This window comes from Nyctereutes procyonoides, unplaced genomic scaffold, assembly GCF_905146905.1.
Source record: "Nyctereutes procyonoides isolate TBG_1078 unplaced genomic scaffold, NYPRO_anot_genome, whole genome shotgun sequence".
NCBI classification, from domain to species: domain Eukaryota; kingdom Metazoa; phylum Chordata; class Mammalia; order Carnivora; family Canidae; genus Nyctereutes; species Nyctereutes procyonoides.
This window is the reverse complement of record NW_026575048.1, coordinates 18,178,329-18,203,601: the sequence shown is the minus strand read 5'-3', so window position 1 is coordinate 18,203,601 and position 25,273 is coordinate 18,178,329. Positions and strand designations below refer to the sequence as shown.

The 25,273-nt window shown below is 35.4% G+C and overlaps 1 protein-coding gene across 4 annotated transcripts in view; it reads left to right on the top strand.

Moving 5' to 3' along the window:
- The window catches only part of ATAD2B (ATPase family AAA domain containing 2B), a 168,182-nt gene that overhangs the window by 110,409 nt on the left and 32,500 nt on the right, over nt 1–25,273 (top strand). For 3 of the 4 annotated variants that reach the window (XM_055327103.1, XM_055327102.1, XM_055327100.1), the window contains exons 19-21: nt 9,211–9,396; nt 21,050–21,185; nt 24,688–24,884. In XM_055327103.1, the coding sequence (XP_055183078.1) occupies nt 9,211–9,396; nt 21,050–21,185; nt 24,688–24,884 (519 nt within the window). The remainder of the gene's footprint in view (nt 1–9,210; nt 9,397–21,049; nt 21,186–24,687; nt 24,885–25,273) is intronic. The other variant, XM_055327101.1, reaches the window with a different exon arrangement.

Genomic DNA, 25,273 nt, shown 5'->3' with positions numbered 1-25,273 from the left:
TGTGATCTCGGGGTTCTGGGATCAGTCTCACATCAGGCTCCCTGTGGAGAGCCTGTTTCTCCCTCTGCCTCTCTCTGTGTGTGTGTCTCATGAATAAATAAATAAAATCTTAAAAAACCATGCAAAATTGATTTAGTTAGACATTAAGACACAAAAATACTGGGACAGACTGAAGTTATAAATCTTTGCCTATGATATGATTGTATATATGGAAAACTTACAGGACCTACTGAAAAATTACTAGGGACAGTAAGAATTCTGTAAGATAGACACTTTCAAAGTTAATGTAAAATAGTTTTCTTTTGTACACATAGTAACAAGTTAGAAATGAAGTAGAGGAAATGATCCTATTTAAAATAACAAGTTTACCTTGAAATTAAATAATTAATTAAGGGCCTTAAAGAAGAAAACTAAAAATTTAGTGAGGAGGACAGTTGAATATAAAAACAACAACAACAACAAAAACCTTTTTTTTTTATACCTTGTGTTTTAATTACTGTACTACAAAGTATATACTCAAGTTAAATTGCAAACTGAATAAAATATCAGCTACTTTGCCTATTGTTTGTAGCCTTGGACAATTTGCTTAACTTCTTTGAGCCTTAATTCTCTCATCTATTAAATGAAGATAATGGTGCTACATAATAAGGTGGTTGTAATGATTAAAACAAGATCATCCAAGGGCCCCTAGGTGGCTCAGTCTGTTAAGTGTCTGCCTTCAGCTCAGGGCATGATCCCAAGGGTCCTGGGGTTGAGCCCCACTTTGGGCTCCGTGCTCAGAGGCAGTCTGCTTTTCCCTCTCCCTGTGCCACTCCCCTTGCTTCTGCTCTCGCTTTCTCTTTCAAATAAATAAGTAAATAAAATCTAAGAAAGAAAAAAAAAAACCAAGCTGATCCAATAGGGATGGCATATAGTACCCAGTAGCTGTTAGCTGTTATCATATTTATTACTACTGCTACAGCTTCTTGACACAACCAAGGGCTGGTAAGAGTCAAAATTGGAAAGTTGTGAGTTCTTTTCTAAATTAATGTATAAATTAAATGCAATCTCAAATATGATGTACCCAGAATTTAAGAGGAAGAGTTACAAAAGGGCTTTGCGTTTCTTCTAGAAAATAAATATGAGGGATTCCTGGATAACTCAGTCGGTTAAGCTTCTGACTCTTGATTTTGGCTCAGGTTACGATCTCAGGGTTGTGAGATCAAGCCCTGAGTTGGGCTCTGTGCTGAGTGTGGAGCCTGCTTAAGATTCTCTTCCTCTGCTCCTTGATCTGCTCCTCCCCACTGCTTGCATACATACATTCTCTCTCTCTCTTAAAAGAATGAAAGAAAGAGAAAAGAATGAAAGGGAGAGAAAGAAAGAAAAGAAATATGAGGATAGCAAAGACACTTTTAGAGGGAAAAATATGAAGGATTTAAAAAATGTAACAGAACATAGTAATAAGGAATATGTACCTGTGCAGGGAAAGACAGATAAAGTAATAGAAGAGAGAATGAACGCTTAGGCTTATGTAGAAATGAGAGTTTAGTATCTGATGATGTTTAGCATATGATGATGACACTTGATAGCATAGAATAGATGAATTATTTAATAAATGGTCATGGAAAACTGTCTGATTCTATGAGGGGAAAAATAAAATGGGATTTTCTACCATTTTTGGGGGGCCCCCAAATAAATTCTAGATGTCAACAGAACTGTAAAAAGAGAATTCACAAGGTCAATATATTTATTATCTTGAATATGAGGAAGTAGTTTCTACGCAATGAACACAAACTAGAAAACATAAAGACTTGAATAAATTTAACCTTATAAAATTTAAATTACACATGGCAGAAATATTGTAATAAAATTAATAGACACAACCTGGCAAAAAAAGTATTTGTAACACACATCAAGGGTAAGTTTCCTAAATATACAAAAATATGTTAAAATCAGTAGGAAAAAACGACAGTGACAACATAATATAAAAATTGGCAAAATAGCATGCCATTTATAGGAAGAAAAAAAATAGAAAAAGCAACAAGTAAAAGTTTCAAAAGATTCTTAGCCTCACTTATAGGTGAAGAAAATGCAAATTATAGCAACAGGATACTATTTTGAAACAACTTTATGGTTTGTAAAAATAAAAAGCTTGATGATGCTTGGTGATTTTGGAGAGTAGGTTGGTGTTATTTTAAAAAATTTTAAATACATACACCTTTTGGCCCAGGAATTTTTTCTAAGGATGTTTCAGCTATAGTCATTGCTGGATGAACAAGGACCTTTATCACAGTATTATATAGCATTCCCAAACTAAATAAGACCAACAAATTAAATGTCCTTGAATGGTGGGTGGGCTATGATAAATTATGGTATATATCCTTATGTACTGTGAAGCCATTAACAAGAATGAGGTAAATTTACATAGGAGATATACGTGAAAGGGGATATTTGTGAAAACAAGTTGTAGATTAATCGATCAAAATAATGATCTTTGTGTAAAAGTAAACCTTAAAAATATATATTCATGCTTATCTATAAGCAGAAATTTTGTTCATAATACCCCAAAAAACTGTTAATAATCACTGCTGGGCAGCCCCGGTGGCGCAGTGGTTTGGTGCCGCCTGCAGCCCAGGGCATGATCCTGGAGACCCTGGATTGAGTTCCATGTCAGGCTCTCTGCATGGAGCCTGCTTCTCCCTCTGCTTGTGTCTCTGCCTTCCTCTCTCTCTCTCTCTCTCTCTCTCTCTCTCTCTCTCTCTCTCTGCATCTCTATGAATAAATAAATAAAATAAAATCTTTAAAAAAATAATCATTGCTTTTGCTTAGGGGAAGGAATTGGAGAATTGGGGAATGAATAAAACTTTGTCGTTTTAGTTTACAATCTGCTGTACGGTTTGGATTTTTTTTTTTGATGTGTATGTTTGATAATATCAAGCAAAGTAAAGATAAAATCACTTTGAAAGAAGATCATTTTCAGAGAGAGAGAGTATTCTCTCTATAGTTCTTTAGCTAAAATGTGTACATGTTCATAAATCCATTACTTAATATTGGGTGAGGAAATACTTAGGAAGCAGTGTATTGAACTATATGTTGGTGTTGCTGCGATTCTAGAATTTTTTTCTGTGTTCCACTGGGCATCATTGGGGTAAATTTGAATTCTAACTGTATCCTCTTAGATCTCTTTCTCATCTTTTACTACTTTTTTGTTGTGTTTTTGGGAAGGTTGGAGAGAGGTGTCCTTTGGTAGTGGAAAAGAACAAAAACATTATATTTTTCTGGTTGTATTACACTGCATTTAGTATATCAAGATATCTCATCTTTTCTGCTTATGCCAATAAGGTCCTGGATGAGAAGTAGAGCTTATTTTTGAGTGACCACACCTAGGTGTCCAATCTGATGGGGGACTGAGTAGAATTTTGTAGATATGGTAGCTGAAGCTCAGACTTCTGAATATTGGCTAGAGACCAGATAAACTGTCCTGGTTAACCACTGATTATTTGTATTTTAAGTACATATATAAAGTCATTTTAAATTTGTAAATATATTACTGTCTCTTATAAAAAAAATTACCCAAAAGGAGACTATTACATTATAAAACTAAGCAATTTTTTTCTTAATCTGTGGAGCTATTAGTTGGTATAAGGAGATAAAAAAAGTCCTAGGAAAGAGAATATACTAGTCAGGTGCTAAAATGCTGGAAAGAAGAAAAACCTCTTCTCGTTCCTCCTCTCTTCTATATTCCCTTTCTTCTCTTTTACCTTACTTTTCTTGAGAGTTAGTCTTCCTATAGGCAGGATTCTCTCTAAATTGATATGGTTTAATCTATGGCAAATGGCAAATTATTCTTCTATGCTTTTCTCTTTTCCCCAGCCTTTGAGGTACTTAATATAAATTAAATTGGATTATATAATAATGTGACACAAACATGAAAATTAATCTTAAAGAAGTCTTAAATGATCTTTAAAGGGCTGTATTTATATATGTGATAAGGTGGAAAAGTAGAAAGCCCAGTTTATATTTCTTTATACATGTTTAATTCTATGTCTGTTTTTAAAACATATTCACACACAGGGATGTATATGAAAATCTTTTTTCCTTCATACTGCCTCAGCCGATGATACTATATATTATGTGAAAACAGTTAGAGGAATTAATGTCTACTAAAGGATTTTCTCATTGTTTATTAAGACTTAATGAATATAGGAGTTGTCTGGGGGTGCTTATTAAAATTTCTTTTTCCCTGGGTCTACTCTCAAGATTTCTGATTCTTTAAATTTGAGGTTAGCCCAGGAAAATGCACTTTAAACCTGCATCAAGGTGTTACTATTCTGGGTCTTCAGTAGATCACACTTTGAGATACAGTGCTATGGCTGATGACTAGACACTAGGTATTTATTACTGAAAACAACTCCCCAATACATAAAGTAGTGTGTGTGTGTGTGTCTGTCTATATATCTATCTGTATCTATCTCTCTCTCTCTCTCTCTCTCTCTCTCTCTCTCTCTCTCATAATCTTCCGAAGGCTCTAGAAGGAAAATAGATAACTCTGGTGTAACCTGAAAGATTTATTCCATTAAGTTTACAAGTAATTATTGAGCTCTACAATAAAGTTGGAGATGTTAGTAGCTGTAATAAAAGACTTATCTTTATTAATTCTCTTAAAAAAAAAACAGCTATGATTCCCCTTTTCTGACGCCTTCAACTGTTTTTTTTTTTTTTTTTTTGTCTTTTGTATTATTTCTACTGTTGATTTAGGAAAACCAGGACTGATGAGTGTATTGTATTTTATCTTTTTCATTAATACAGAAGTGCGATTGAATTGATAAATTTATATGTTATCTGTCAGAAGCTTTGGAGTTTGGCTACTGTATGGTGTTACAAGTAATTTCAGTCAGTCAATAAGGGTTGTTGTGGGTGTTTGGTTTTTTTTTTTTTTTTTTTGGTGAAAATTTAGTATATTTCTTATCCCAGAAAGAAATCGTATTTGGAAATGTTCAGAGGAAATCCTTTTGGTTAAATAGCTTGAAGGAATTAAGATACTTACCTATGTGTATTCTTTGGATGTTCTTGTGTTTGTTTACAAGGGTTTCTGGATTTCTCCCATAATAGTCTGTGTATACTTTGGATACTCTTGTGTTTGTGCACGTGGATTTCTGTGTTTTACCATAGCAACAACTTTTTTTTTTTTTGAGTTGTAAACAAATTAAATTGCCCTGGTCCAGAATTTATCACATTTACTGAAATTTTTGAAGTTTTTGGGCAATGAAAATAACATAAGAGGAATTTGGGTGATTTAATTTTCATAAAATGTTGCTTAATATTGCATTTGTTCAGACTCTAGTTATGTTTTATAATAGGCTGTTTTTGTATGCTTGTGGTGAAATCGAGTACTTTATTTCTTGAATCCTGATCTGAGACAGTCAGTGTCTCCGTTTTACAGAGATGCTTGTTAAATCCTAGGTAAATAGAATATAAATGGAGTAAAGTGAGAGATATGATATGAAATTATTAATAATGCAGATATATTAATTATAATATTTTGTGATAGCATGGTATAAGGAATTGAATAAACTTATTTTAATAGTGCTTTTTAATATAAAAATCAAGAATATTTTAGCCCCTGAGATTTTTAACTTATGTTTAGTAATTGTAGCACATTCATAATACTCTAACAAAAGCAAGACAAATTCTAGAGCTTGATTGATGACAAAAAGTCGTTTCCTTCTGTCTTATGGCCCCTTTTAAGAAAATGAAAGCTATACGAGCTTAGAGCTTTCTACTTCATTTACATTTGTGTTTAAAATCGCTCTAGTTTCCATTTTCTAAAGAAAATGGCTTGTTATGGGCTCTATAGTCTTAATTTTTACAATATAGTAAACCTTCATGCACTACACACTTTAATTTGCTGGCTAAAATACTGACTTGAAAGTTTAGCTTTTGAGATGATAAAAACTCTTATAAATAGAGATGCAGTTTCCGTAATTAATGCTTCCTTATATGGATACTTTTAACTTCAATGGCCTGATTTTTCTTTCATATCTTTAATATTCAGAGGAAGTAGTTTGTGATTTTTTTTTTTAATAAACTTTAAAACAAGTTACATAAGGGACCATGATGTCTGGCGCAAGAAGAGGCCAGAAGGAAATAAAATATATTGTTTACAGAATCAAAATGAACAGTTCACATACACTGGTGTTTGTTCATTTTATTTGTGCAAGAGTGCTGGTCATGTCAGAGGTATTTTGGAACGGTTGGTTCAGTAATTTGGCCTACTGTCTTTTTTTCTCTATAACAGTTTTTCTGTTTTCTACTACACCTTGCACATCCACCAATCCAAGACACCCTATAGGTGAGTATTTTTCTAGTTATCAAATGGCATCACTTGTTCCCAAGACAGTTGCCGCTTCACTAAAACTAGGCTTTATTTTTCTACTCTGAATCTGTTTAATTGATTTCACAGAGTGTATCTTGTTCCACAACTTTAAAAGTTACCAGCAAACTGCTCAAGAGCTGTTTTTACATTATAGAAGAATCACAATAAGATTGAATTTTTACCTGAATTTTTAAATATTGTTTTTAGACTATCTTTTTGAATTTTCATTATAAAAACTGGAGAACTAGAACAGCTTGGCTATATAAAGAAAATATGAAAGTTTATTCTGAGATCACATGGGGTAAAGAATTAAAAATAACACTTGTTTTATTAGTGCTTCTAAATTTTTCTGGAAATTAGGAATGTTTTCCTGTAAAGGCTTAGGAGAATAATTTTGAAAATAGCCCTTGGGTATTGATATTGCATGTAGTTAGGTTAATTGTAAAATCAGGTGATTGATATACATTCATGGACCAGAAAGCCTAAGCCTTTTTATTTTCCTGTATTTGTCTTAGGCTTTTTTCCTTCTGATATTTTCCCCCTTTAGGTTTTCAAATATAATTTTTGAAAATTCTACTGATAGTGATATTTTCTTAAAGTCTTTAGAAATAGTAGTTCAATAGGAGGTCATGTTCAATGTGTTGATTGGAGGAGAATTGGATGAAAAGGAAAAAAAATAGAAAAAAAAACCCTCAAATCTCTTAGAGTTGGTGATGCTTTTATTTCCAGTTTAGCCTTGCAAATAAGTTTAAAACTCCTATAGTACTGCATTATTTAACTTCTGACTCTAAAGTTTTTGTTTATCACTTAACTTTCTGTTGCTTTGCCCTTACTCTTTGGTACTTATTAGCAGCTGGATGTTCTCTACACACATTTCTAGAAAACCTAACCTACAAGTACTAGAATGAAAGGCTACATTTTATGTTTTTTAAAGGCATGTTTTCTTATCTCTTCTTGGGCATGTGGTAACTTGCATGGCTGAATTAGGTGGTTAGTTTTGTGAGGTTTCTCAGTAAACCGTATAGCCCATTAGTCTTTTTCATGTAAGCACACTTCTTTCCCTGCTGACTGTCCCTGGTTTTACCAGCAGAATGGGAGTTGGAAAGACAAAAGGCATTGGTTACTGTCTTCCACATACCATCCCTCATTTGGGTGGCATGTAACAAATTTTTTTCAGGGAGGGGGAATTAAATGCCTCACTTGCCTTTGTGCTCCTGTGTGGTTCCTTCTTTTTGCCAATATTTATGCTTGTTTTTCTCTTATGAATCTTCTACAAGAACTTTGGAAAACAATAATCCTTGGATTTTCAAGATCCAGGATAAGAGGGTGCGTGTTTGCAGAAAAGGTCAAAATTTGAGAGTCCTGGAGTTGTACTGTACAACTGTTCTGGATTGGTGGATATGCAAATATTAAAGGAAGGGAAGGAGCAAATATTACTTTTGATGTGAGTGATCATAACATCTACATTTCCAATTTTGGGGAACATTTTATTTGAGCATCTTCCATCTGGTTTATTAAATTGGCAATACATTTTATTTTACACAGAATGTTTAAGCTTTATAAAATGTAGCATTTGAAAAATTCATGCAAGTGGTAGACTTACTCATTAAAGAAAAATAATCATTTTGATTATTAGGAACATTTCTGATAATCCTAATCATTTGAAATATTAGATTGTTATTTCTCTATCTTGCATATTACACAGGTTAATTGAAATGTGAAAGTAGAGAATTTCAGAAATAGAATTCTGAAATTAAGTTGAGGAAAGATTTTTACATTTATTCTCTCACAAAAGTATTGAAGAGATGCCATATTAACTCACAAGAATTGTTGATGGGGTATTGAGCTGTTGTTGACATATATGTAAAGGGCAATAGTTCTGCTTGGCAGCTTACTAATAGCCAACCTGGTCCTTACTGGCGTATGTTGGCAGAGTGCAACTTAAGCTATGGTTAGGACTCTTTTTTTTTTTTTTTTAAGATTTTACTTGTTTATTCACGAGAGAGAGACACAGAGAGAGAGGCAGAGACACAGGCAGAGGGAGAAGCAGGCTCCATGCAGGGAGCCCAACATGGGACTCAATCCCGGGTCTCCAGGATCATGCCCTGGGCTGAAGGCAGGTGCTAAACCGCTGAGCCACCCGGGCTGCCCCTAGGACTCTTTTTAACACCCAAGGAAACTTTAGTTTGTATTTTCTGACAATGGGAGGATCTCAGAGCTTTTTGCTAATTAATTTATTGCTCTTCAGCAATGTGAGGGTATTTTGTGACTATTTTATGGAGGATTGAATTAAGGTAATAGGAAGTAAACAAGTGGTTCAGTAGGTCATTTTAAGTTCTAGGGTGGTACATTGTGGTGAAAGTGTTTATTTAATTCATATATTTAGTGATTTTAGGGAATGTGCACAAACATGGAAACTATGTCTTCTCTTTTTTTGTGCTTTACTGATACCATTCTGACATGGGTGATATATAGGTGCATGTTTACCTCTTTATTTGCAAAATATTTTATAGTGGTGTTTTGTTTTATTATCTTTACCTGATAGATAAGTAGAACAATTTGATACCTTTATACTAAGTACTGAATAGGAATAACAAAATGGCAAAAAAAAAATAATTCTTCTTCTTCTTCTTCTTCTTCTTCTTCTTCTTCTTCTTTTTCTTCTTCTTTGAGGGGCAAGGGTAGATAGAAGTTACTATGTGGGGCTTGTACATCATATTTTGAACAGCTTGAATATCTGAGCTGAGAATAATTACAGTAACAGGCCTGACACATTTCATGTATTTGGGGGTTACTGAGTAAAGTTGAGAATAATATCCATTTGAATTTTTAATGCCAGTTCTTTCCTTAATTAGATTTTTCGTGAAGCTCGAAGAACAGTACCTAGTATTGTTTACATGCCTCACATTGGTGATTGGTGGGAAGCTGTCAGTGAAACTGTGAGAGCAACTTTTCTGACATTGCTGCAAGATATACCATCATTCTCACCTATATTTTTATTGTCTACCTCTGAAACCATGTACAGTGAACTGCCTGAAGAGGTAAGAAATGATTAAATATTTACCTTATTGTTTCAAATCATTGATCTTATAAATTGGACACATTTTAATTTATTTAATAAATTTAACTTCTTTAGCAAAATAAATACTGTTTGATTCATGCCTTGATTACATTATATATTAGCCCTGTGACTTAAGCAAGTTAGTAAATGATTTAAGTTTCAATTTCTTTTTTGGCATACTAGTGATATATTTGTCACTGTTGCTGTGAAGATTGAGATAATTCACATTTAGGCCAGAGTTCCAGCATATGTACGGTATGATACATACTATGAAGGCCTAAGCTGTATCATATAGTTCCATTACAATTAGCTTTCTTATTCTTGCTGTCTGGTAGATTATTTGTTGGGATTTAACCTTTCAGTTCTTTCTTTGGTATTATCATTGTTAATTTGTTATTACTGCTGTGCATGTTTTTCAAATCTGATACTTTTTAGTTCAAAGCCCTCATATTTAACATATTAGAATCAAAGGTAAAGTAACATTTGCTTCAGAAAAAAAAATAGTCAACTCATGTGAACAAAATTGATTTCTAAAAAAGTTGTGCTTCTAATCCCCTAAGCTTACTAACTAGGTCTTGATATGACCACCTTTAGAAATGCTTAGAAGTATTTTGGCCAGGCAACAGTTTATTTAAGAGATTTGGCATGTTTTAAATGCTATAATGTAAACCATAATAATGTAGAATTTTATGATTAAGATACTTATTTACTGAGTTCTTTTGTTTAGCCCTTGTTAGATATCTTGTTAAGGTTGATTTGTACACTTATTGATTTGTAAGTAAAGTATATGTAGAATAATTCATTTTTGGTTATTCAGGATCCAGTATTCTTAATTAAGACTATTTATCACAATGTTGTTTTATCATAGAGGCCAATAAAGTTTAGTGGAATACTATATGTAGTAAGAGTCAGGAAAAAACAAGTTGTACTGACTTACTAGTCTTTTGATTTTGGATAAATATTGAACCTAGAATAGTCTCAGTTGTCTCATCTATAAAATGTGGATAATAACAGATAGGCTTCTTGGTGTGAGATAGTATATGTGAATTTATGTTGGAAACCGCAGAGCTATAAAATGTTTGGTATTATGAAGTAGGAATGTACTTGAAATTGATTTAAATGGATTGGACCTGGACATACCTAGGAGCCACTTTAAAAAATTAGATAGATCTTCATGATCAAATAGTTTTATTATAATTTTATAAGATATAAAGAAAATTTGGGGTGATTGAGGGTTCTACTTAGGAATATATTGTTACCTGATGTTTTCCTGATATTGTTTGAAAAATTTGTAAATAAAAGTCTTATGAACTCATCTTGATAACAGCAATTTTAGGGATGCCTGTGGGGCTCAGTGGTTGAGTATCTGCCTTTGGCTCAGGGTGTGATTCCAGAGTCCCGGAATCAAGTCTCACATTGGGCTCCCTGCATGGAACCTGCCTCTCCCTCTACCTGTGTCTCTGCCTGCCTCCTTCCCTCTCTCTCTCTCTCTCTCTCTCTCTCTCTCTCTCTCTCTCTCATGAATAAATAAATAAATAAATAAATAAATAAATAAATAAATAAATAAATAAAATCTTTAACAACAACAACAAACCCCAGCAATTTTGCCTACTCTTGTTGTTTATTTACATATATGATTTTATTGTTGGTTTAGTGGTTTGTTTTTGTTTTTAAAGTGGGTGTGGAGCCCAACACAAGGCTTGAATTCACGACCCTGAAAGCAAAACCTGAGCTGAAATCAAGAGTCAGACACTTAACAGACTGAGCCATCCAGAGGCCCCTGTTGGATTAGTTTTTTAAAGCTAAGGTTAGACCATACTTTCAGTGTCGCTATATTGTCATAATTTGTAATGGATTCAATTTATTCATTGTTTATCAGTAACCTTAATTAGTAGCTAAAGTATTAGAGATTAACTAGCATTGAATCCTGAAATTTCAACTCCCCCCCCTTTGTTTTCTGTATTCTTTGCCCATATTAACCAGTTATTATTAACCAATTATTAACCAAGTAGGTACCAAAACTATCATGGATATCCACATTAGTGGGGGAGAAGATTAAGAGAATTCTCTCTCTCTCTCTCTCTCTCTCTCTCTCTCTCTCTCTCTCATAAAGATTTTATTTATTTATTCATGAGAGACACACAGAGAGAGAGGCAGGACATAGAGGGAGAAGCAGGCTCCTCGCAGGAAGGAGCCCAATGTGCAACTCGCAACTCGGTTCCCGGACCTGGGATCACACCCTGAGCCAAAGGCAGAGGCTCAACCGCTGAGCCACCCGGGCTTCCCTAAGAGAATTCTCTTAAACTACTCATTACATAATATGTTTTATGTTTACTGTTCTTTGGAAATTCTTCTCTGTCCCCAAGCCATTCATTTAAATTTCAGCGTTGCCATTAGAATGTTTGCTTTGTTTAAGAGATGGTAAGGGGATCCCTGGGTGGCGCAGCGGTTTGGCTCCTGCCTTTGGCCCAGGGCGCCATCCTGGAGACCTGGGATCGAATCCCACGTCAGGCTCCCAGTGCATGGAGCCTGCTTATCCCTCTGCCTCTCTCTCTCTGTATGACTATCGTAAATAAATAAATAAAAAATTAAAAAAAAAAGAGATGGTAGGGAATAAGAGCACAAATTGATAAATATTTGGTGAATAAATGAAAAGCATAGAGAGTTGCAGACTAAGTAACTATAGGTTAGCAAAGTGCCTGATCTATAGAAGAGATGACTGTATATATAAGTTTTATAATAGAAATAATATTAATAGAATAGTGTATTTAAATAAATACACTAGAAAGGATATTTTCAAATTTTTTTTACTGATGAGGTGATTAAAAAAAATTAGGAATCATTGTTCTAGATGAGCTGTTTTCCAAATGTGGTTCAAGGGCTTCTGTGGACCCCACAAGACTTTCAGGGGAGATGTCACATTCCTTTTTTTTTTTTTTTTTCTAACTGTATATCTGCTTGAATATGGGTTTTCTTCATTTACTTCAGTCAAAACAACATATTACAACAGATTGAATGTAGAAGCAGAAATGAGGATCTGGTTGTCTCAATAAGTCAGCGTTTGTTTTTTTTTTTAAGATTTTATTTATTTATTATTGAGAGACACACACACACATAGAGAAAGAGAGGCAGAGACACAGGCAGAGGGAGAAGCAGGCTCCATGTAGGGAGCTGGATGTGGGACTTGATCCCGGACCCTGGGATTACACCCTGAGCCGAAGGCAGATGCTTAACCACTGAGCCACCCAGGTGCCCAGTAAGCCAGCATATTAAAGACATTTGAAGAAACGTAAAACAATGCCACTTTCCTTGTAAATTTTATGTATTTTATATTTTGGGAAAATTCTCAAAAGGATATATTTTTCAACACATATTTTTAATGTTAATATATAATAGGTTTTATTTAATTTTTTTTGAAGATTTTGTTTATTTATTCATGACAGACACACAGAGGCAGAGACATAGGAAGAGGGAGGAGAAGCAGATTCCATGCAGAGAGCCCCATGTGGGACTCGACCCAGGATTCCGGAATCACGCCCTGAGCCAAAGGCAGACACTCAACCGCTGAGCCACCCAGGCGTCCCTATTTAATTTTTTTCTAATAGATTTTAAATGAATACATAATTTGGAGTGCTCTTAGTTTTTATTTTAATATGTAATTACTGACAGTTGTAACCCATATAAACTGAAGCTCTTTTGGGTTCCTGTGTGGTTTTTAAGAGTTTAATAAGATCCAGGCAACCCCGGTGGCGCAGCGGCTTAGCGCCACCTTCAGCCCGGGGTGTGATCCTGGAGACCCAGGATCGAGTCCCGCGTCGGGCTCCCTGCATGGAGCCTGCTTCTCTCTCTGCCTGTGTTTCTGCCTCTCTTTAGCTCTCTATGAATGAATGAATGAATGAATGAATGAATGAATAAATAAATAAATAAATATTTTAAAAAAAGAGTTTAATAAGATCCTGAGACCAAAACATTTGAGAACCTCTAGACTAGACCATATGCTCTCTGAGAGGAGGGTACTGTCCTACTGACCCTTAACCTATTTCTTGACACATTGGAATCGCTTAATATTTGTTACGGGGGATCCCTGGGTGGCTCAGCAGTTTGACACCTGCCTTCGGCCCAGGGTGTGATCCTGGAGTCCCGGGATCGAATCCCACAGCAGGCTTCCTGCATGGAGCCTGCTTCTCCAATGTCTGTGTCTCTGCCTCTCTCTCTCTCTCTCTCTCTCTCTCTCTCTCTCTCTCTCTGTGTGTGTGTGTGTGTGTGTCTCTCATGAATAAATAAATAAAATCTTTAAAAAATAAATATTTGTTACATAAAAAATAGAGATTTACCACTGAATCACCATATGGCTTTAATCCCTGCTCAGCCTCATTTCTTTCTTTTCTTTTGTTTTCTTTTTCTTTTCTTTCTTTTCTTCCTTTCCCTTTCCCTTTCCTTTCTTTTTCTTTTTTCTTTTTTCTTTTTTTCTTTTTCTTCTTTTCTTTCTTCTTAATCAGTTTACTTTTGTGGGCCTGTAGACTCTGAGAATAGTTGGAGAACTTTAGTTGAGATAGATATATGTCAATTGCAAATTATTTCTCTTCAGGAGAATTAGAAAAAGACTTGAGTTTTGAGCATAGGAAAGGGACTTTTAAACAAGGAAGCAGAGAAAAAATAGAAATATTTGCAGAAAGAAAAACAAACTTTGGTTAGAAAGAATTGCATTTAACTTTCTGAACAGACTCACAATATGTATTTTGATACTAAGTTGTACTGGGCAAACTCAAGATGATATAATTGGAAATGGATTTTATTTTATTTTTAATTTAATTTATTTAGTGGGACTAAATTATTTATTTTAGGGAGGGAGGGCAGAGGGGCAGAAGGAGAGATAGAATCCTAAGTAGGGGGGGGTCCCTGGGTGGCTCAGTGGTTTAGCGCCTGCCTTCATGCCCAGGGTGTGATCCTGGAGTCCCAGGATCGGGTCCCGCATCGGGCTCCCTGCATGGAGCCTGCTTCTCCCTCTGCCTGTGTCTCTGTTTCTCTCTCTGTGTCTCTCATAAATAAATAAAATCTTATAAAAAATAAAGAATCCTAAGTAGGCTCTACACCCAGAGTGGAGCCCCATGTGGGGTTCAGTCCCACAACCTTGAGATCATGACTTGAGCCAAAATCAAGAGTCAGATGCTTAACTGAACCACCCAGGCGCCCCTAGAAATGAATTTTTTTTAAAGATTTTATTTATTTATTTGAGAGAAAGGGAGAGTGAGAGGGAAAAGCCGACTTCCTGCTGAGCAGAGAGCCTGACATGGGCTTGTTCCCAGGACCCTGGGATCATGATGACCTGAGCTGAAGGCAGATGCTTACCTAACCAGCTGAGCTACCCAGGCACCCTTGGAAATGAATTATAAAGAAATTTCTCCTCAAATACACTTAGGCAGGTAAAGATTACAAACCATATTTTGTCAGTTCAAGATTTCGTGTATTTTTCTGTCTCTCGGTTTATCTTGGGAACTGGGAGTTAAAAATCAATAACTTAAGTAGAAAAATCAACTAGAGGCATTGAAAACTCAGATGAATAATAACGTATAAAAGAGAAATATCTTAGTATTGATTTTTTGTTGTTGTAAAACAATTGTATGATTCTTAAAATTTTTAAGGAACGCAGTCATTGCAAGTCTTTTAAAATCACAGTTAACTATTTCTAGTAAATGAGCATGAATTATTAGTGTGTTTAGGTAAAATGTTATTTTTTATTTTTACTTAATGGATTATTTACCTATTTTGTTTTGAGGAAAGCAAATTTTATTCATGAAAGCCATCTTAGGTTCATTTCTGACCTAATTTTCCATTACTTTTATCTTTGCGATCGTGAACCTTAAACCATTGATTTCCCCCGTTATAGCGATTACATGAACTCTACTTTTAAAACGGGGGACTGACAACTCTAACTTGTAATAAATGAGGTAAAACAAAAAAAAATTGGTAATGAAAGAATTGCTGTCACTTATGGAACTATGTGCTAGGCATTGTAGAGGCCAGTTATATATGTATTATCTAACACAAATTTTTTAACTGCTTTGTAAGAAAAAGTATTACTACAGTTTTCCCATTTGACGGATAAAGAAATAGAAACCAACAGGGGTGAAGTAACTTGCCTAGGGTCTCATGCTAGTATGACAGAGTAAAATTTTGGACCCAGGTTTGTCTGATTACAAAGGTCATGCACTTACAATGCATTATACTCTCTAAGACTACGGAGAGACAATTTCTGAATATTGTGATGCTTCGGCTGATAAGTTGTCAGGGAAATAAGAGTTTTGTATTTATCAAGTTAAAACCATTGTTTATTCATCAAAAATTTGTTGTGTACCTGTTGTGTGCAATGCGATGTTCTCATAAGTGAGCTTGTATAAGATAGACCAAGTGTCTGTTTTCTTCACACTTTCATTCATAATGCTTAGTTGCCTTACTTGGTCTTATGTGTACACACACATGAAATACTCATAGATACGTACCTATTTCTAGTAAATCTTTGTTTGAATGAATGAATTAAATAGGTGAAAAATCCAAAGATAACCACTATTCTCTAATAATTTAAAGTTTAGAGTAGGGCACCTGGGTGAACCAGTTGGTTAGGTGTCTGACTCTTGATTTTGGCTCAGGTCATGATCCCATGTCAGGCTCTGCACTTAGTGCAGAGTCTGCTTGAGATTCTCTCCCTCTCCCTCTGCTCTCCCCCCCACTGAATAAACCGAATAAATCAGTCTATCTGTCTGTCTATCTATCTTATCGTTTAGAAGGAAGAGAAACCTGAAGAAATAATATAAATATAAATATATCACAAATGTTGTGATAGTATAATATATAAATATATAATACATATTATATATGATATATATAATATATAATATATAAAGATATCCATAAAAGGAAAAATTGATAAAGTTAACTTTATCAAAATTCAAAACTTTTTAAAGTGATACCAAGAAAATGAGAAAACAAGCCATACTGGGAAAAAATATTTCAAATACATCAAATTGTGTATCTTGATAAGACTGAAATCCAGAATGTATTAAGAACTTTTTCAGTGTGCGTGGCTGGCTCAGTCACTAAGAGAATGCAACACTTGATCTTGGGGTCATGAATTCAGGCCTCGTGTTGGATGTAGAGATTACTTAAAACAGAACGACCCCCTCTTTCAACACAAGACTACAATAAATGATTTTCAACAAAAGTGTGAAGACATTCATGGGGGAAAGTATAGTCATTTCAACAAATGGTGCTGGGAAAATTGGATATCCACATACAAAGGAAGTGAATTAGACCATTATACCATATGCAAAAAGTAACTCAAAGTCAATCAAAGAACTAAACAGAAGACTTAAAACTATAAAGCCCTTAGAAAAAAAACATAGTAGAAAGCTTTGGCTGAGGATTTAGTAATGATTTCTTGGCTATGGCACCACAAGTACAGGCAACAAAGAAAAAATTGGTAAACTGATTTCATCAAAATTAACAACTTGTTGCATAAAAGGGCACTATTAACAGACTAAAAAAAGCAACCCACAGAAAGGCAGAAAATATCTGCACATCATATATCTGATAAGGGGTTGATATCCAGGTGTATAAAGAACTCTACAATTCAAAAACAAATAAACCCAACCAACCAGACTTCCCCTAAAGGAGATACTCAAATGGCCGATAGCACATGAAAAGATGCTGAACATCACTAATCATAAGGGACATGCAAATTTAAAACCACAATGAGATGTCAGTTCATACACATTAGGATGGCTATTATCATAAAAACAGAAAATAACTAGTGTTTAGGACATGAAGAAATTGGAGCCCTTGTGTGTTGCTGGTGGGAATATAAAATTGTACATCCTCATTGAAAATAAATGGTACAGTGATTCCTTAAAAAAATTAAATAGAATTACTGTGTATGATCCAGCAATTCTGCTTCTAGGTGTATAGTTCAAAGAAGTGAAGTCAGAGATTCAGATAGATGTTTGTATACCCATGTTTATAGCATTATTCACAATAGCCAAAAGGTGGAAACACACAAATGTCCATCAACAGATAAAGAAAATGTGGCATATATATATACACACACACACACACACACACACACACACACAGTATAACATTATCTAGCTTTAAGAAGGAAGGACATTTTAACACATGCTACAACATAGATAAACCTTGAAAACACTATGCTAAGTGAAATAGGACAGTCATAAAAGGACAAACTGATTCATCTTTGGAGAAGTTCCTAGAATAGTTAGATTCACAGAGATAGAAAGTAGAATGGTGATTGCCAGGGGCTGGGGAAAGGGGAGAGTATAGGGAGTATTTATTGAACACAGGATTTTACTTGGGGAGGATGAAAAAGTTCTGGAGTTAGATGGTAGTGATGGTTGCATAATGTAAATATACTTAATGCTACAGCCTGTACAATTAAAAATGATAAAAACAGCAAATTTTATGTTGTGACTATTTTACCACAATTAAGTTAAAAAAGACCACAAGTTAAGATTTAAATAGACATTTCACCAAAGAGTGTATATTCCTCTGGGCTAACAAAACTGGAGGATTCTTAATATCATTAGTCATTCAGGAGTGGGATACCACTGCACAACCGCTAGACAATATTGAGTGTTGGTACAGGATGTAGAGAAACTGGAGGCCTTATATATTGCTGGTGGAATTGTAAGAGGTATAGCCGTTTTTGGAAAAATTGGCAGTTCTAAAGATGTTAGTCATAAAATTATATGACTCAGCATTTCCACTTCTAGGTAATTACACAAGAGAAATATGTTCACACAAAGACTTGAACACAAATGTTCCTCCTACCATTACTTATAATATTGGAAACAGTCCAATATTCATTCACTGGTGATTGGTGAAACCAAACATTGTATATACACACAGTAAAATACTGTTCAGCATTAAATGGAGTGAGCTACTGATACATTCTACAATGTGGATGAGCCTCAATATATGATACTAAGTGAGGGAAGCTAGACAAAAAGGCTACATGATACACAATTTCTAGAATGGGCAAATCTTTGGAGACAAAGTAAATTAGTGGTTGTTGGGCAGAGAATGTGAGCATGAGTAGGAATTGACAACAGATGGACACGAGGGAGCTTTTTGGAGGTAATGGAAATGTTTTAAAACTGACTTGTGATGGTTGTACAACTGAATTTACTAAAATCATTGAACTTAAAGTTTAATGAGGAGTATTAGAAGGTATGCCTGAGTGTATCTGGGAAAGTCAGAGAAAGCATCACCCAGAAAGCACTGGCTTGAGTAGAGTTAAAAACAGAGTTAAAAACAGAGTTAGGGGGATCCCTGGGTGGCGCAGCGGTTTGGCGCCTGCCTTTGGCCCAGGGCGCGATCCTGGAGACCCGGGATCGAATTCCACATCGGGCTCCCGGTGCATGGAGCCTGCTTCTCCCTCTGCCTGTGTCTCTGCCTCTCTCTCTCTCTCTCTCTCTCTCTCTCTCTCTCTCTCTGACTATCATAAATAAAAAAAAAATAAATTAAAAAAATTTTAAAAAATAAAAACAGAGTTAAAAACAGAGTTACAAAGGAATGGATAGCACAGAGACCACTGTGAACCAGTGTGAAAGAGTATGATTTTAGGGAGTATAAGAGGCTTGTCTAGTTGCAGCATAAAATTTGAGGCTAGGAATGTCAGAAGATAAAGCTAGGAGTAAATTTAAAGTAAAACGTAGCCTCCTTATAAAGTGATAGATTCTAAGCTGTTAATAATAACCTGGCAGGAGTATCAGGGGATTATTACAGACTTACTTTTGGTATGCTTTTGTATTCACAAAGTTGAACACAAATGTTGAAAAATGATGAGAAGGAAGAATATTTAAAACTCAGATTATTTAATCTTGTTTTGCTACTCTTGAACAAAATCCTGGTACTTCTAGGGTATTGGATTCTATTTATTTTTCAAGACCCAGTTAATAATAGCTGTTTCTGCTGTATCTTATCCAATGCCTCTTCACCTCTACCTCTTGCAGAGTCTCTTGTGTTTCTCCACCAGTATTACATTTTTGATGTGGTACCATAATGCTTTCTTGTGAAACTTCTAAGATCCTTGATAGGGGGAAGTAATCATATTTTCTTCAAGTTTGTAATGTCAGTGTTTGGCATTATATTTAGCACACAATGGGTGTTCAGTTGTAAATTTGCTTGTGAGAACTTCGGAAGAAGGATCAGTGAAGCATAGATCAAAGCTTTGGGGGAATTTTATATGAAAATAGTCTACAAAAAAGGTAATGGAAGGACACAAAGTGAAATTTTATAGACTCTTAAAGGATTTGGCTTTGTGTTCAGGTGAATAGTTCTTCATCCCAATTTTGAATACTACTTTTCATTGATTATTTCTTCCTATCTAGAATTTTAGAGCTGGAAAATGCCTTTAGAGATTATGTAATCTAGTCTTCTCTACTTTTTGTGATCATAAGCCAGTTACTTAAACCTTTTCAAGTCTAAGTTTTCTCCTACATACCTCATTGTTCTAAAGATTGATTGAAATAATACTTAGACATTTTTAGTCTTCAATCCAGTAAGTGGTTAGACATGACAAATTGAATGAATTATGTGAAGTTTACTATAAACGTGTGGCTAAATTTGGGCTAGGATCTGATGTCTTGAATTTTGATCCAGTGTTTCCTCATTGTCTCATAATTAGTTCTTCTTTCCATATTAGTGACCTTTTCCATTTTCATTTGCAGTTTCCAATTTGATCTGGGCTGGGGAAGAAAATTGCAAATTTACTCATTTCCATTCTAATTATGCATTAGTATGTGCCAGTCACTGTGGTAGGTATAGGAAGACAGATGAATAAGGAATGGTCTTGATTCTCAGGGAGTTTGATGTCTAGAAGTAGAATATAGACCTCCCAGGAAAACCTAAAAATTAAACGTGTAGAATTAATGTGGATGGTGTGGAGGATTTAAGCAGCCTGTCTTGTGAAGGAAACATCTGGGGTCAAAGCCTTTATAGAGCAGCAAAGGAAAAGTAAAGTAGGTAATCACCAGTGGGAAGGAACCTGAGGGATGTGGGAATGACTGACTTATTGCTTGGGAGTTTTGTGTGGAAGGTGGTATCATCATGGAACATTCTGGGGAGAAACTGAAGATACTGTTTATTTAGAGTGAAACCAGGATTCCAGAGGTTACAGTAGAATAGACTAGTATGAAAAGAGCCCAGGAAAGGAAATAATTAAGTAGAAATTACATAGGAATAATAAAAGAGAAGGCAGTGTTAACATCCTTCTAGCTCTAATGTAAATTCTGAGTTACTACTTTCCATCTTATGCAAGAATTCCTTTGAGTTTGTTGCCATCTAACTATTATAATCAATTATCCATTTTGCTATTATTTGCTGACTCTCCCAGGTATAGTATAATTTATTAATGACTTGGGCAACTGATACACCATTATGGTTTAGTCCATGAGGTTGAATCTCTCAACAGCATAGCCTTAGGACTAGATTAACCTAACCCCACATGAATGAAAATTGAAAATGGTACTGGAAGTTGAAAAAACTGTAGTTTGGTATAATAAGTAAGCCTTTAATTCTCTATATATTTAATGTCTTTGTGTGTATGTGTATGTGTGTAGGTTAAATGTATCTTTAGAATACAGTATGAAGAAGTCTTGTATATTCAAAGGCCTATTGAAGAGGACAGAAGAAAATTTTTCCAAGAATTGATTCTCAATCAGGCATCAATGGCTCCACCACGAAGGAAACACACTGGTAAAGTTCCTAAAGCCTTTAGGAAAATGGGGGGAGGGGAGATGGGGAATCAAGTTAAGAAATGCCCTTTGTTGGAGTCACTTAAAAAAAAAGAAAGATTATTTATTTATTAATTAAAGAGAGCACACAAGCAAAGGAGGAGGGGCAGAGGGAGAGGGAGAAGTAGGCTCTTGCTCAGCAGGGCTCTATCCCAGTACCCTGAGATCATGACCTGAGCTGACAGACACTTAACTGACTGAACCACCCAGGCGCCCCTTGGATTCACTTTTTTAAAAAAATATTTCTTTGTGGAAGTAAAGTCAGTTTTTTAGATTCTACTTCTCTTTAGATGGACACTTGCAGAGTGGTCATTGTGTTTACCTGACTTGAGATTATGAAGTACAGTCTCATTGTTACGGCTTTATTAACAAGTGACTGTTAATGTAGTATTCTTTATTTCAGTCCAGCTGCTCTAGTAGATTTCACATTCTGAGGCTCAAAAAGTCTTCAGTTCTGCTTTGTTTTAGCCAACTTAAGTATAGAGACTTGAACCATAAGTTTGAGAACACCATAGGGTGTGCTGATTATTTTGTGGGTCAGGGTAGGTGTGATGAGTCAAGAGCTGATTAGAATGTTTGCCTTTTCTGGTTTATTGATTTTTCAAATATTTGTTAAGCACCTATTATGTTAGATACCTTATGGTAGGCACTTGGAAACGTATCATGACTTTAAGCATTAGAATTTTCTTGGATTTGGTCTAATAGCATAGTATTTCAGATTTCAGCCCCTTGACTCAAGTAAGGAATGCACTCTAAGTTGCTCAGAAGACTAATCTTTAAGATAGATAAAAGATAAGGTCTTCTTTGTAATCTTTCATACTCTTCTGGAAAATAGCCATTTTGTTAAAAGTTTTTAAGTGCCTTTCCCCTCTTTTGTATTTTATGTTTCTCATATGGTTGGTTCTTGTAGGATATTAAATACATTTTCACCCCTTGCAAATCCTTGTTTTTCCATATTTGTTCTGCTTCTGTTTTTTACTAATTATTCAACACTTCAATCATTTTATTGTTCTTTAGAGTAACTCCTTTCCACATTTTCTCAGAATTCTAAAAATGAGCACCTATCAAATGGCTATAGTTGTGGGGTTTTTTTTCCCCCTAGAAACCTTGGAAAATTAAAAATGGAAGTTACACCTGATTATTGGGTGTTGCCTCCTGCTAATCTAAATAACAATGTTTAAAATATTTCATTATGAAAACGATTCATTTTAATAAGGCATCCTGCATGCTCCCAGATATGGTTTAGTCTCACAGATTGAATTATCTGTGTTAAAATTAACATAATTATTTTTCTTTTTTTTTTAATAAATTAATTTTTATTGGTGTTCAATTTACCAACATACAGAATAACACCCAGTGCTCATCCCGTCAAGTGTCCCTCTCCGTGCCCGTCACCCATTCACCCCCACCCCCCGCCCTCCTCCCCTTCCTTTTTTTTTTTTTTATAAATTAATTTTTATTGGTGTTCAATTTACCAACATACAGAATAACACCCAGTGCTCATCCCGTCAAGTGTCCCCCTCAGTGCCCATCACCCATTCACCCCCACCCCCGCCCTCCTCCCCTTCCACCAACCCTAGTTCGTTTCCCAGAGTTAGGAGTCATTACATTCTGTCTCCCTTTCTGATATCTCCCACACATTTCTTCTCCCTTCCCTTATATTCCCCTTCACTATTATTCATATTCCCCAAATGAGTGAGAACATACACTGTTTGTCCTTCTCCGATTGACTTACTTCACTCAGCATAATACCTTCCAGTTCCATCCACGTTGAAGCAAATGGTGGGTATTTGTCGTTTCTAATGGCTGAGTAATATTCCATTGTATACATAAACCACATCTTCTTTATCCATTCATCTTTCGATGGGCACCGAGGCTCCTTCCACAGTTTGGCTATTGTGGACATGGCTGCTAGAAACATCGGGGTGCAGGTGCCCCGGCGTTTCATTGCATCTGAATCTTCGGGGTAAATCCCTAACAGTGCAACTGCTGGGTCGTAGGGCAGGTCTATTTTTAATTCTTTGAGGAACCTCCACACAGTTTTCCAGAGTGGCTGCACCAGTTCACATTCCCACCAACAGTGTAAGAGTGTTCCCTTTTCTCCGCATCCTCTCCAACATTTGTTGTTTCCTGCCTTATTAATTTTCCCCATTCTCACTGGTGTGAGGTGGTATCTCATTGTGGTTTTGATTTGTATTTCCCTGATGGCAAGTGATGCGGAGCATTTTCTCATGTGCATGTTGGCCATGTCTATGTCTTCCTCTGTGAGATTTCTCTTCATTATTTTTCTTTTTGAGTTGATTCTGTTAACTTTCATTTTTTCATCTTAGGGGCTATTCTAGAAATCAGAGAATTTTTAGAATTTTAATCCTGAAATTCAGTGTGATATTGGGAAAATCTTTTAAGGAATTAGGGAATGATATCTTTAGGAAAGTTAATACTTTTTGAGAAGATTTTTTTTTTTTGTTTTAGGATAGATACAGTGAATATTACAGGTTTTTTTTTTAATATTATAGGTTTTACATATAACACTTTAGACTGGATTTACCACCTATTTGTCTTCCGGGTGCTTTTTTTTTTTTTAAAGATTTTATTTATTTATTCATGAGAGAGAGAGAGAAGCGCAGAGACACAGGCCGAGAGAGAAGCAGGCTCCATGCAGGGAGCCTGATGTGGGACTTGATCCCGGGTCTCCAGGATCACAACCTGGGCTGAAGGCGGTGCTAAACCGCTGAGCCACCTGGGCTGTCCCCCCCCCCCTCCTTTTTTTTTGAGAGAGAGAGAGATTGAGATTGAGGGCAGGGAGGGGCAGAGAGAGGAGGAGAGTTTTGAGCAGTCTCCATGCCTAGCAAGGAGCCTCAAAACAGGGCTCAGTCTCATGGCCCTGAGATCATGACCTACAAGAATCAGACACAACCAACTGAGCCACCCAAGTTCCCCCGGTTTACCAATTTTTTTTTGCTCCCTACACAGGTGTGTACCTACGCCCCTACTATGGTGTACTAAGAATATGAGCGCAGAAGACTTGTCTAAAATTAGAACTCTTTTGGGAGCAGGAAGGATCAAAGAATTGTTACTTGCCTATTTCACTTTTGTGCATATAAAGCAATCCCATTTTGAGAAGGTTTTTAAACAACATTGACTTTACGAAAATCAGTATACAGTTCTTCATCTGAAGATATTTTTGTTGATTTGAAATATTTCTCATAAGTTGTATGTAAATGGTATTTCAAAATAAAATTATTTAAAATCATATCATTTGGCATTTAAGGAGTCCTGTGAGTTGTTTTATGGAGTAAATCTATTCTCTAATGTACTGTTGGTTTACATTCAAATTTTTACTTGCTGGTTTTGCAAGTGGTTCTTGTATATTTAGAATTATTTTTTGAGTGAATGATAGAAAAGTAACTGAGGTCCTGGCTCTGCCATGTTGTAATCTTAACATTTTATCCTATCTTCTTTAGGTCTCTGTGCTATGGAAGTGCTTCCCCTTGCACTACCTTCTCCACCTCGTCAGTTATCAGAATCAGAAAAAAATCGGATGGAGGACCAGGAGGAAAATACTTTAAGAGAGTTGCGGTTGTTTCTCAGGGATGTAACCAAGAGGCTGGCCACAGATAAACGCTTTAACATCTTCAGCAAACCGGTGGATATTGAAGAGGTCTTGTTTCAGTAGTGTGCAAACAGTGAAGTTGAACTGGCTAAAAGAAAAAAATATTGACATCTTTTTTTGGAAGGAAAAAAAGCAAAGGCATGGATGAATATTACCCCTAGCCTGTAAAATTTTAATCCATGTGATAATTACTAATGTCATCAGCAAATATCTGGTGACTTTTGGATGAAAATAGTGACCAATTTGTATGTCCTCTTAATTAGTATTGATCTTTGTGATCTCTTACTCCTCAGTTCAAGAAGAGGATTAAAAGTTACTTTAATGAAATGTCCATACAAAACTATTTTTATTCCAGGATAAATCTTGCTCTTAAAAAGTATCTTGATGTTAACCAGTCAATACCAATTACTTTGGCATTTTCCAAATTATGTATATTT